The sequence below is a fragment of the Drosophila sechellia genome, chromosome 3L, assembly GCF_004382195.2.
Source record: "Drosophila sechellia strain sech25 chromosome 3L, ASM438219v1, whole genome shotgun sequence".
Lineage (NCBI taxonomy): Eukaryota > Metazoa > Arthropoda > Insecta > Diptera > Drosophilidae > Drosophila > Drosophila sechellia.
Window position 1 is genome coordinate 3,772,958 of NC_045951.1, and position 13,380 is coordinate 3,786,337.

The following is a 13,380-nucleotide window of genomic DNA, read 5'->3' on the forward strand; positions in this document are numbered from 1 at the left end:
GCTTTTTCGAATTTCCCGCCCACCATCTACATCTTTTTCACATACGCACACGCAGGGGAATGTCAAAAGTCATTGCATACTTTTCGGGCGCATTTCTTGGGGTTTCCTTATCCTCCCACTCGCACATCCTTCGATTTGCCAGACTGCGTAGTCCATCAATGTCAAACTTACCTGCAAGAGAAGAGAAAAAAGGTGATGAGATAAAAGAGAATTCGCGGTCTGGGCAATGGCAGGAATAATTCAGGCTAAATAAAGTTAAGTGTTTGTTCGGGCCCCTCAGCTAAATAGCTATATTAAATGAGCCATTCGAGAAACTCGGATATCAGACGACTAACAGGTGGAGAATAGTTTCAGCTTTAGATTTGCTATATTATTTAATAATTTTTCACAAGCTTCCAAATCAACAAAGAAAGCTGAATGTTATCCTGTAAATTTCAGAGTATGCGACACTGGCTTTTTATCATTCTTTTTTGGCAGCCCACGCAATGTTTGCTTTTGAAATGCTTTCTTTTGTGGCCATTGTGTTAGGTAAATGGCACGTCAAATCAAATAAAAATTAACGTCAGTATTATTCTGAAGAAAGTCAGATAATTTAATGTATAAAAGAAAGCAAGTATTTATGTTTAAACGTAGTTAAAAGGTTGAGTAAGGATATTCATTGAATTAATATATACTTTTCAGTACAAATTTAACATTTAAAAAAGATTGAGCTGTATACAACAGTTTAAAAAGCTATTCAAATCAATCTTATTAATACCAATTTTGTTCGAAGGCTTCGAGCAATTCCCCTATTAAATTCCAAGTAAATCCTTCCTTGGCTATAATTTATTATTAAATCATAGCGCTTATCAATTTTCGCCCCTGATTAATGATGGCCGCTGGCGAGGAATCAAGGCAGACACGCAATTAATTGCCGGACTATTAGCAGGACGAACAAAAGGACGAAACAAAGCACTCAACAAGTGATTACACCAACCAATCCTTCCTCGAAGGGTCGCTTTCGTGTTTCTCTCTTACAGCAAACATATTCAAGGATAAGAAATTCTGGCTCCTTTTTTGCCGGGCATTATTAAAAATTCATCGCTGAAGTGTGAGTGTGGAAATGAACAACAGTTTTAAGCCAACCTCTGTTAAAAATGCAGGACAACAATTTCCGCTTCCTGTCGCCGGTACGATGTTTCAATCGCAACTGCTGCTGCTTTCGCTTGCGAAACATTGAGGCCCAAAAAGGAAAATGGATAATAATACAGGCCTATTAGCCAGGCCCAAATCAAAGTCCTGATAAAATGGAAATCGTTTGGCGCCGACAGGACATCTCAATTGGCACTTCACTCCATCTCCTCCTCTGCGAATCGCTCCTATCTACAAATCCTTTTTTGCTCCCATATATCAACGTTTTCTCTGATTACTCGCACACGATAAAGTCAAGTCTGGCGTTAAATTGAATCCGCGGCACAATTTTAGCTTTACTTTTCAGCGCGTTCAACGTGGCGTATAATCGATTTTTATTTGACTTATTCGCATACACATGTGCATTTGATTTGCTTTAAATTTTTCAGAATTGTAAGTTTTTCTCAGCCGTCGTTGGTAAAGGTTCGCGTTCAACTAAAACTAAAATCAATCGCAAACGCGGTCAAAATAAAACAAAACTGTCACAATGACCACTGCTCGTTGGAAAGTGTACTGGGAAAAATTAAAGAAATTTTAAAAAAGTATTGTAAAAACTCCTTTTCAAACTTATATAGCTTTGACAAAACTCTCTACTTAATTTATATATTTTATTTTAATCTTATACATCACAAATTTATATGCAAAAATTTGAAATTTTGTTCATAAGTATTTCTTCTACTCAATGACAAGTTTTGGGATTTTAGTAAATTACTATTTAAGCAAACAAATAAGAGCATAAAATACAAAAGTTTCTTTTTAGTGAAATGCTAGTCAGTCAACAAAACGTGAAACGGGAATAGAAGGTTGGTCAACAGAATAGAGCACCAAAACATAAAACCCACATAAATCAATAGTGAAAAAGGCAAGGAAAAAATCGAATGGGATGATTACAATTTGGGAAAAGTTACAAATTCAAAGACTTTTAGGGAAATTTTCGTACGGTAGTTCTTAATTTGATGAATTTCCATTTCAACTTATTATAACTAATAGTACATTACGAACCAATGTTAATGAAATTAAACTTCCACTGACAGCATAAACAACTTTCACTGCAAAGTTATTCCACGTTTTATTTTTTATAAAATATCCTTCCCCTCTGTTGGAAAACTTTAATTCCACCAAAACTTTCCCTGCAACTTGTCATTGGCCAGATCCATGTCCGAGTGGCATGACCTAAAAGTTTGCATAAAGAATTCCGTTTTCCCTGACCACCCGCAACAACAACAAACTGGGCTCTAATTACATGAGCAACTTTCCGCATGGCCAACATGGCGTATAAGTAACCGCTCTTATTGTCATTTGCGGCGCTACTCAATAAAAGGGGGTTGTGGAAAATCAGGGGGTGGCTTTCCAGAGCTTTGAATGCAATTATGTGCAGCACATGACCAGAATTCTGTCACTGGAGATGAGTTGAGTGCGGATGAGGATGGAAGGGAAGGAGAGGAGGAGGGGCGGTGGACAGCCAGCGGAAGGACGACAGGAAGGAAGTCGGAAGGATGCGGCGGACAGGGGTTGATGTCAGGTAAGTGGGGCAGGCAAATAAAATATAAACAAATAACAGCAGACGAGCCAAACGAGAAAAAGCGTAAACAGCGACACAGAGAAAAAATAAAGAAGAGTTTAGAGACATTTTTATATAATAATTGGTACACATAAACTAAACTTTTTCTTATTATAAATAAAATAAATGAATTATGCATTAAATAGCGAAAAATAAAAATGTTAATTTTGTTTCACTTTTTTTCCTGTGCATTCGAAAAGTCAACAACAAAACTGGAGCTTTGATTGTTTTCAAATAAGCGAGCAGTATTAAATTTTTAAGCCAGGCAATTTGCCAGCAAGGTGGTCACAGTTTTCCCGCCCCGCCCCCTCCCACTACCGCCCACTCTTGGCCATCTTTTCCATGTTTTCCCTTTTGACCAAAGCCCAAATTGAGACTTAAGTTGGTCATTTGCGGTTGGCGCTGTCTCCGTTGTTGTTGGTTACCTTTTGACTTGTCTTCCTTTTTCGTTGCTGTGTTTTTCCTTTGGGTTTTCCCTCGGCCTTTTGTTTAGTCTGATGTGACTGTGGGGAAAACTCAAGTGGCTGCGGGGGGAGGGCGTGGGAGGCGAGAGGTTCAAGGACTTACATTTGATTTGCCCGTCTCTGTCTCGGTCTGCAAATAAAGATAATCTTTCACAGAGCGGCGCATTTTTATGGTAATTTCCCTGGCTCTCGCTCGCTTTTCGCCAAAAAGTGAAGCCAAACAAGAAGGAAAACTGGCGGACAGAAGACGTTAATTCAATGCCAGGCCCAAAACAGCTTCATTCAAACTCAAATTGAGTTGTTTCTTGGCCAACTTGAAGCGCCTAGAAGATGGCACACAAAAAATGGCAGGCTAAAGCGAGAAAATTTGAACTCAATTTGTTAGAGGAAAAGTTTGGGGGCTAAATAGATTTGCCAAGGATTTTTGTAAGTGAAATTAAATTGCGGCAAACATTTAAACTTCATCGGGAAATTTGAATAAGCCAATTGCGCAGCTTGTCAAATGTTATATGATTGTGTGACATTTATTTTGGGTTCAAACTAAAAATGATTGAAATGTAATTAAATTAACTCTATCTTTAAGATAATTTTGAGAATATTTTACTCCTTAAAACACGTATTTTTCAATTGTTTTTTCTTCTATGAAACAATAATAAAGCTATTTAAAAGTTGTTGAAATATTTTAATAGGTTTTTGGAATTTAATTGAAGACTCATCACATCCCACAGTATCCATTTATCTCTTTCGCTGTCAATTAATTATCCTCATTTTCATCCTTTTCATTATTTATCCCCATACTACAGCTAATGACGTCAATAGGCCCATAAGCAAAACTCGTGCTGCATCGAAATATTTGATTTAATTTTTCTTTTTCCCACGTTTTTGGCACAAGTTGCAAATTAAATTTAGATTTCGTGCACGTAACTTGGGGAGCCATTGAGGCAGCAGCGCTACAAGAACCTTAATTACTTGGCCAACTTGCTGCGGATGCTGTTGTCCCCGCCCCATCCCCGGCCACGCCCCCTTTTCCGCCCTGCCCCACCGCCCCCATTTTCCGTGGGAGAAGTACCAAGAAGCATTTGAGCGAAAGGGGAAGGGTGGTGGGGTTGCAGGCGAAGGGAGCGAAATCAATACGCGAAACATTAACTCGAGCACTAAAGACACGCCATGGAGTCATTAAGTATCCACCATGCAATGCACTGAAACAAATTGGGACATAAATGTAGTCAAACATGATTAAATAAACATAATTACTGAATATGAACTTAAAAGCTTAGATTGTATTACTTTAAAAACCTCCTTAAAGTTGTTGGCAGTGATGGAAAACTTAAGCAAACATTCATATGCAATTGTTTTCAGTGTAGGCAACGAGAGGGTTCCTGGGCTGGTGTGATTAAAGCCGAGGAAGCTGTCGACGCCATCATCGAACAGTTTGTCATAAATGGCGCCATATTGACAGCAAATAAAAATTGAAAAAGAAGGCAACGAACACAACTACAAAAATCTTTGACGGGGATAAAAGGGAAAAAAAGGCTTCGAAACTATCGAAGACGGTAATGAAATATTATCAATATTTGTCAATATTTACCCAGCCGGAAAGTCCGAGGGGAAATTAACAAGGATGGGGACGAAAGGCGGAAAATCCTTACCAATAAATCGTGCTCAAAGAAATTTATTCACATCAAAATTGAACCCAAAAATGCGGCCATTCGTTTCAGCTGCTAGATCCCACGAAAATCAAGTCCCCAATAAAATTCGAATCGATAATTTTTTAAACAATCAACCAAATCCAAAAGCTAAACTTTTCCAAGATGTCGAATGAAACTCATAAATTTTTTATATGAACAACTTCAGAATGTGCATGGATTTCCACTTGAAATATCAATTTTTATAGCCCCAATTTTTTGGGAAACGTTGCTCGCAACATTTTACGACAAAGAAAAGTTTGTCTGCCCCCTCGATTCCGTCTCATCATCAGTCTGCTAATTTTATTTCATACGAACACCCGCAAATGTTCTACACTGAGAAAAAGTAGTGCCAAAATAATAGAATAATCTATGATTATATTTTTTGGGGAAATATGCAGTTTTTTATTAAATGTGGCGGAAACCTCTAAACAAATAATTTCAAAAATTTTAAAATAATATATTTTGTTTTAAGATTTCATTTTACTTCCTTAAATTTCTTTTCTGTGCAGGCTCATGAAAGATTTTCGCAGATGTCGCCGCTGAGACAAGCTCATCAAATGTTTCCAAATCGATTCCATCATTTAAAGCGTATTAGAACAGTCAACAAATGTGTGTGTGTGTGTGTAAGAGGGAAAAGGAAAGGCGATAAAATAGAAAGAGAGCAAAGGAAATCCTTGGCAGGATGTGCGACGCATTGCGCTTTGAACTTGTCAGGAAATGCTGAATAAAAGCGCTGTAGAAGTGTCGTAATTTAATTAAGTTTCGCACCAGATGACAAGCGAAACAAAAGTGGAAATGGAGGAAAAGCCAAAGAAAAGCATAAAAATCACCGGGAAAATTGCATAGAATCGGTTGCAGGATAAAGAGCAATGAAAAGGACATTCATTACAGCTAAGTAGAGCCAACCTTTTCGCGATTTAATTGGGATTTACTCAATTTAGCAAATTGCCGTCATAAATATCAATATTGAGATCGATATAGCTTGTTAAGATTACGGATTAGGTGATGATGGCTTTTTATATGGAATCGATTGCTACGGTAATTGAGTAATTAAGTGGAAATCTAAACGGGATACCATCAAAATAAACGCTGCTAATTGAGTTTATTGTAACGCATAAAAGCTCCTTGATGCGTTTAAATAGGTATAAAAATATACTTTTCCCTATTTGCTTACTCATTATGCAATATAGGGGTTCCTTCCATAAAAATAAGCACTTTTTTGGGCTTGGAAAATATTTAATTAAAACGTAAACTGCGAGTATGAAAGGCAGCCCGCATGACTGTAATCCAATTAATAAATCATTGCCAAGTAATCAATCAATACGAGATGCAGCCCCAAAGGCCCGCACACAAAAATCGAGCAGTTAGCATTACAGGACACAATGGAGCACCGGAAAATACCCGAACGCACCGCGATTTCCCTTCAATAGCCCCACCACTTTCATTCCATTTTCATCTCATTTTCATCCCATTTCCCGATGCCGTCAACTGTTGCACTCTGCACATGCGAGTGACACACAATGACAGCGGCTAATTAAGCTATCAGAATGTACGTCGATCCACCTGGGAACGCACTACCGTACAGTGGGCACACGCTTGCGCACTCACCTCGGTACAGTGGAAACTCGCCGTCGCTGTGACTGTGGCACAGCATTATGGGACTTCGGCAGCGCGAGGCGGCGACCATGATGCCAGTTTTGTGGATACTCAGTTGATTGTTGCTACTGGCCGATGATGTTGCAGTTGTGGCTGCTGCACTTGTGGCCGCTGCAGTTGCTGCTGCTGCTGCGGCGGCTGCTGCTGCTGCGTTGGCCGCCGCTGTGCCCAGGGAGTAAGAGCGCGATACGTGACTCAAGGTGCGGCGTCTAATGGTGGCTGCATTCGCCGATGTTGCAGCTGCGGCCGCTGCAGCAGTGGTTGCATTGCGATAGTGGTGCTGCGGCGCGGAGTACTGATTCCTGGTGGTCTGCATCTGCAGCTGCAGTTGCTGGTAGCCACCCAGCGACAGGTGGTGCTGCAGCGGTGGGTGGTGCGAGTGGTGCAAGCGCTGCTGCTGCTGTTGCTGCTGCAACGCCTGGTGCTGCTGCTGCTGCGCCGTCTGATGCTGCTGCTGCTGCGCGGGCTGGTGCTGCTGGGGGGCTTGGAAGGGCGGATGGGAGTGCTGGTGCTGCAGCAACTGTCGCTGGTGGTGCTGCTGCTGCACCGCTGCCATCTGGAATTGCTGCTGCAACTGTTGCAGCAAGTCCTGCTGCAGCTGCTCATTGGTCCTGGCATTGTTGTCCTTTTCCGAGTTGGGGTTCTGCGGATTTGGGTTCTGCTGCTGCTTCTCCCAGGGTCCGTTGCTATCGCTGCTGTAATCCAGCTTGAGGCTGATCTTATATTATCTTATACAGTTCAAAATTGCCACTAGACCATTGCGTTTAGGTCGCTGGATTTGCTATCCAGTATTTACTACAAATATTACACTAAGATCGCTAGAAATAAATTTTCTTTAGAAATTACACACTGAATTGTTTTTAGCGACCCATCGACACTGATACCAAATCTCTGATTGTTTAACTTAAAAATTTGATTTATAAAATTTGGGAAAATTCCCAACTCTTTAGTAGGAAGGTAACTCCTTTTAATATTCCCTAATACTCAACATTGAAAGTCCTTTAAATAATCCAGCTGATTTCGCTATGATTTGTGCGAGTCAAAGATAATGCAAGAGGTAACTAGACCATTGACTGCGATGTCAAGGTCGCCAGGCAGCCTCTCAAGCCCAAAACCCACTTGAAAGTGTTTATAAAAATCTCCAGCGCCGATTTGAAATAATCAGCTGTTGTGTGTGGGGTAGTAGTAGTAAGTTCTGGACCAGCCAGGACTTATTTATTTATATTTATGAAAACACAGAGCACAAGCACACACGGACGCGAAGGATGCGACGCATATGTATGTCAGTAAAGGACCTAGTTCGAACAGGTTCTAACGGTATCTGGGCGAGAGCGAGGACTCGCGACACTCTCTCCCGGGTGAAAAGTCCCGCTTTTCCGCTTTTCCGACCAGAGACGCTGGGCCAAAGTACGACGACTGATTGCGCCGAGCTTTGTTATCCTGCGGAAAAGCTGGCTGGCCAAGGAACGAGAGGCCAAAAGCGCAATCAGCCGAGAGAGTGGTAGAATCGTAGAGAGTTGCACAGGAAATCGGGAGTCTGTGAGAGCTGTGAAAGCACACATAGCAAACAATCGGGTCCATCTGAGCACCCACATAAAAGTTCATCAGGACTTGGACTAAATATCATATACCTAAATAGTAGTTTCAAATATTTTAGATCTTTAAAAATGGTCCTTTTAAAATCACTTATAAATATAGCTGATTTGCTAAACAGCTTAAAGAAGAGTTGCTTGTTTATTTAACGAATTTTTTTTCAGTGTGACCCTGAGTGAGCGAGACTGAGTTGCATCTGCTGGTGCTTAGAAAATTTGCCTTTGCTTTTTCTTGCATCCCATAGGTAAGAGGGAAAGAGGAGAAGCATATGTTTTGCCAACTCTTTTGATTCCTCTTTGCTGTTTACCGTTACTGGACCACCCACACGGGAGAAGAACGAGAATGAAATGGAGAGCAAGAACAGCTACTCAAACGAGAAGCAGAATGAAAAGTTTGGCACAGTTTAGCAACGCAGATGAGGAAACAGTGTGACCAAAACCGCGTGTAAGTAAATTTAGCTTAATGTTAAAGAAAAATGTATATCCCAATATAAAGGAAAGGAGTCAGTGGCTAACCATTTCTGTCATTCATGAAATTCCAATTTCCATGCTTTTTTCGTCATAAGATAGTTTTTTATAAGGCAATAAAAACATTGGCAAATAATCTTAAGCAATTCTGTTTTATATTGCAGAAACCCAGATCAAACCGGTTTTTATTAATAATCTTATCAGTGCAAAATGCATGATTTGCAATTAGATCATTTTTTGAAATACTCTTGACTTGAATCCAATGTTTTTAATAAGATTTGGCCACTGTATGAAACCGACATCTGTGGGTTCATTCACCCAACCATTCGACCGGATTGTGGGCGGACAAAAGTGGCGACGAGGCTGGGGAAAAACAGCTGCTCCTGGGAAATGCAGAGTAACTCTTCAAGAGCAGCTCGATGGAAAGCTTCTCTCGTTTTTCCGGAGCTTTTCAGGAGACGCGACACCTCTGGTTTAAAAATAAATGCGAGAGCACTAGCCCAGCGGAATATGTTTTGCTTTGTTTGGCTTTGCCATAATTTATTTATGCATTTGTCACTGTTTTTTGTTATTTTGATAAAGTTGTAGCCAGATAATTTCGACAGGACCCACGGGAACCCCAAAACATAGGGTTTCCAAGGGGAATGTCGCCAGGCTGGGCTCACTCTCTCCTTTTTCCTTTTTGTTTTTATTTCATTTTATTTTAGTGATAAGGCTCGGCTCGAGAAAGTCGATATCGTAATATAAACACGAAATAGGAGCCCAGCAGCGAGCAGCAAGCATCCCGCTGTTGAGGGAGAAAAACCAAATTGTGGATGCCATCCGCCAGGAAAACCGAAAAGGCGAGGAGGCCAAGGGGAGGACACTGAGAGAAACTTTAAAAAGAAGCACGAATGTGTTTGAGGGAACAGGATGCGGTACTCTCAAAAGTTTCAAATGAATTGAATATTCTATAGTGTAAACTTGCAAATTTCATCGGCTTTCCATAGGTTTCTCTCAGTGTATAAAGCTGTAGCACACATAGGGGTTATAGGGGTGCCGTTTTGCCCGCGTGGGTTTTGTTGATTTTGCGTGCGCATAAAAAATCGAAGTGGGCTTGTGAGGTTGGATATTCGAAGCCGACGAGAACGGGATGGCGGATGGGGGCTTGGGGTTTTTTGGGGGCACTGGGAATTGTGGATGCGACAATCTCGGCGCGTGTTTTTGGCTGCTGGAGCCGCTTGTTTCGCATTCTGCACTTCTGTGGTTGAGGGCCGACTCGTTTAGGGGCGTGTACTCCTCTTTTCGGCCAAAAAGGGGGGTGAAATGCCGACGAACAGGTGCCGCGGACACGTGGACGCTACTCACCTGTAATATCACGATCGTAGAGGTAACTACTGGCACTGCTCTTGAGGCTAATGGAATCCAGGGGCGTGGCAGGTGGCTCAAAGATGTCGAAGGAGTTGCAGGACTCAGCCGAGGGCGTCGGAGGATCCACAATTGTCATTGCTGATGGAGCGGGTCGTATAAACGCATGCAATAAGGACACGTTTTAAATTTATAGAAGACAAATTTAATTAATTAATTTAAAACCAATAATATTGTGTTAATTTACAAATTACTCATACTAAAATAAATGTGAATAGAGTGGGAGCTTAAATAATTGAAAACTCCTTCCCCTGATCCTTAAAATCTATCTGAAATCTTAAGTGCTTAATTAATTGAATAAAGTACTCTCACTTTTGTTTTGCCAGCCTGAATGTCGAATTTACCTTTTCAATTGAAAAAATCCAATCCTTGCTCCAAAAGAAAAAACAAGGAATATTCCCTTTATCTTTGAGAATAATTTATTGTAAAAATCCATTTTAATATTTAAAATATTTCAGGGAATATAAAGAGACGTTGTATATCAGGGCTTAAATAACAAGGCCTTTACTTAGTATATATAAAAGAAATTATCATTATTGACATATGTACAATGATTTACGAGAATGCACCGCTTGACATTTATTCCAAAACAATTTTCATGGATTCCAGCAGTTTCGATAAAAACCAGAGCTTAGCTTACCGCCCTTCACACTTTTTCGCGCCACTTCCTTGCTGTAGAAGTGGAGATGTCTATTGACCCTGGCCACCACATTCAGCTGGCTTTTGTCCAGATATCTGAAGATCTCGAAGTACAAGTCGTCCGGGAGGCCCAACAGCGAGGGCTGTAGCTTCATGTCCATCTGCATTAGTTGCTGCGATCGCATGGGATGGAACAAGTGCTGTTTGAGCTGATAGGAGAGTTCATCCAGCTTTCTAAAGCGATGATAGATGGGCTTGTTCTTCGCCTGAACATTCAGGACATAGCGTCCGATGGACAGGCTAATGCTGTAGCCAGGCTGCTTCGACGGAGGTGCTGGTGACAGGGTGATCATAAGCTGATCCCCCAGGGTGATGGCCATCAGCCGGGACTGGAGGGCAGACACCAGGGAAGACTCCTCGGGAGCATGCTTGTCCAATAGAGTTCTCAGTCGCATTACGTAGGCGGTGTCATTGAAGCACACGGAATATTTAGCAGGTTGTTCGCTCAGGAGTCGCACATTCAGGGCGTGGAAGCTGCTAAAAGATGGAACGGGTTCAATGAGGTGTCTCTTCTGGGCAAATGTCTCCTCCTCCACAAATCCGCTCTCCAGGGCCACCAGGTAGGTCAGCAAATGAAGCCACTCGGCAGCCGGCATTTTGTGGCACTCTTGATACTGATTCAGTAGCTTCTCCATGTGCTGCGGCACCGATTGCAGAGTGGCATGCTCCAGGATCAAGGGATTTGGCTCCTGGGCGCTCTTCTCTTCTATCAAACGCGCTCGCTGCTTTTTCCCCACTGCAACGAGTTTTATTTGTATTTAAATTTAAACAGAATCTCGAGGATATGATTAGTGAAATTGTGTGTGCTGTGGGTTGGTTAGGAGAAATTCGAAAATTGCAGAAACTGACCTGCTATGTGCGGATTTGGGAAGCAACAACGCAAACTGGTGGTTATATACAATACATTTTAACACTACGAAATATAGAACACAGAAATAAACTCAAAACTCGCGATTACTTTTAGACTGTCGTAAAACTTTATAATAAATTAAGTAAATCAACACTTGCATTCAAATACGAATCACGAAAGAAAAGCTAAATAAAATTATGTGTAACGTGACATAAATATTTAATTCACTACTCTTTATGTTTTAAAATAAATTGTAAAATTAACCGCACTTAGTATTATTTTGTATTTACATAATATATTTGATAAGACACTAGCTAAAAAATGTTGCGACTGAACAATTAAAACGGTTATTATTACAATAAATATAATATGAAATTGATGATTTTTGGTTGCGGTTTGAACGTCACATTTTGGAAGCAATTTACAAAATAATCAAACTGGTTTTTCGGAATTTATGGTACTTTTATTCGAAGGGGTTACCTTAATGATTCATCGAAGAGTCGCCGATCTTGGGATAAAAGTCTAAGGAACTTCATTCAAGTTAAGTGAAACAAGGTATGGTGATTAAATAAATATGCATAATTCGCGGATGAAGACCACATTGCTCTATAAACTAACAATAGAAACAGGTACAAATAAATTTGTTAGAAAATGTTTATGGGATGAGCAGATTGTTATTAGCATAATGCATGAATTAGTGTGTGTTGCCTTGTTTCTATATTTCCTATGATCTATGAGTGTCTATTGTTAAGTGATATGTATTAAATAATGATTTCTATTATAGAATAGGAATAGCTTCTAAAAACTAAATATTAATATATACAATATCGCCAGCAATTTTTGTAGAATATGATAAGATAGTAATGAACGATTGTTATTTGCATATTATTGATATAGTTTAGTTACTATTTACGTTTTGTTTCTTTTCTTCGTTTTCGATTTATTGATCGGCAACCGGCTGGTTGTGATAAGTGATAAGTAAATTAATAATTAGTGTAGATTACGAGTAACCAATGGGGGAATGGGAGCAGCAGGCCATTTATCAATTACTTAGAGTGGTCTTAAGTAAGTTACTATTTTTCAAGAAATATTTTATGAGAATTTCCTTCTTTCTGGCCCTACTTACCCTGATCAGGAGTTTTAATGTCCTTTGTGCCGACCACTTGTTGCTCATTTTGCTGGTGCTGCTGTTGTTGTTGTTCGCCCGATGTCGTGGGAATAGCTATAAAGCCCTCAATTTCGGATTTAGCGTCTGACATTTCAGATATTTACGTGCGAATTTTCTGGGTAACGATTCGATTTAAAATTTCAATGCGACTGTCATTGTTTGTTTTCCGAATGACAATCAGAAAATGGGGCATACTGCGATGTGTGCACTCAAATTTTATATTTAGTGATTTCCAGTGTCCTGAGTAACTAAAGGGGGTATCACAAATATATAACCAAGTAATATATAAGCTGTGACACTTAAGTTTAAAACATATTTACAACGAATTGCGAAAGTCCAAATATACAACGATTATTATTCACGCAAAAAAAAACAAAGCGCAACGACGCGTTGGCAGGTATTTTCTAGAAAACTTGGTTTGCCACAGACATTACATAAGCAGTAGCAACTGCCAGGTTCGTATGTATTTTGCTTAATATAGTTTTCGATTTTGTAGGCGCAAAAATCACAGAAAATTGAAAAATTCGCGAAAAAAACAATTGGTCATTTAGCGAACAATCAGCTGGCAGGCAGCTGCTATGCAACACTACTGTAAAACACTTATCGATTGCAGATGAGTCGAGAGCCGTTTTTCAATCTAGCTATATTCGAGCTAAA

At 40.2% G+C, this 13,380-nt stretch overlaps 1 protein-coding gene across 7 annotated transcripts in view; it reads right to left on the reverse strand.

Moving 5' to 3' along the window:
• Positions 1-13,300, reverse strand: part of LOC6610654 (protein nutcracker) — a 91,655-nt gene extending 78,355 nt beyond the window's left edge. For 2 of the 7 annotated variants that reach the window (XM_032719438.1, XM_032719436.1), the window contains exons 1-2: positions 12,682-13,300; positions 9,947-10,087 (exon numbers count right to left, since the gene is read on the reverse strand). In XM_032719438.1, coding sequence (XP_032575329.1) covers positions 9,947-10,087; positions 12,682-12,814 — 274 coding nt within the window. In that variant the 5' untranslated portion in view covers positions 12,815-13,300. Of the gene's footprint in view, positions 1-1,125; positions 1,232-6,491; positions 7,111-9,946; positions 10,088-10,485; positions 11,442-12,681 lie in introns of those variants that run through there. The other 5 variants (XM_032719434.1, XM_032719433.1, XM_032719442.1 and 2 more) reach the window with 3 other exon arrangements.
• Between the last annotated feature and the right edge of the window lie 80 nt (positions 13,301-13,380).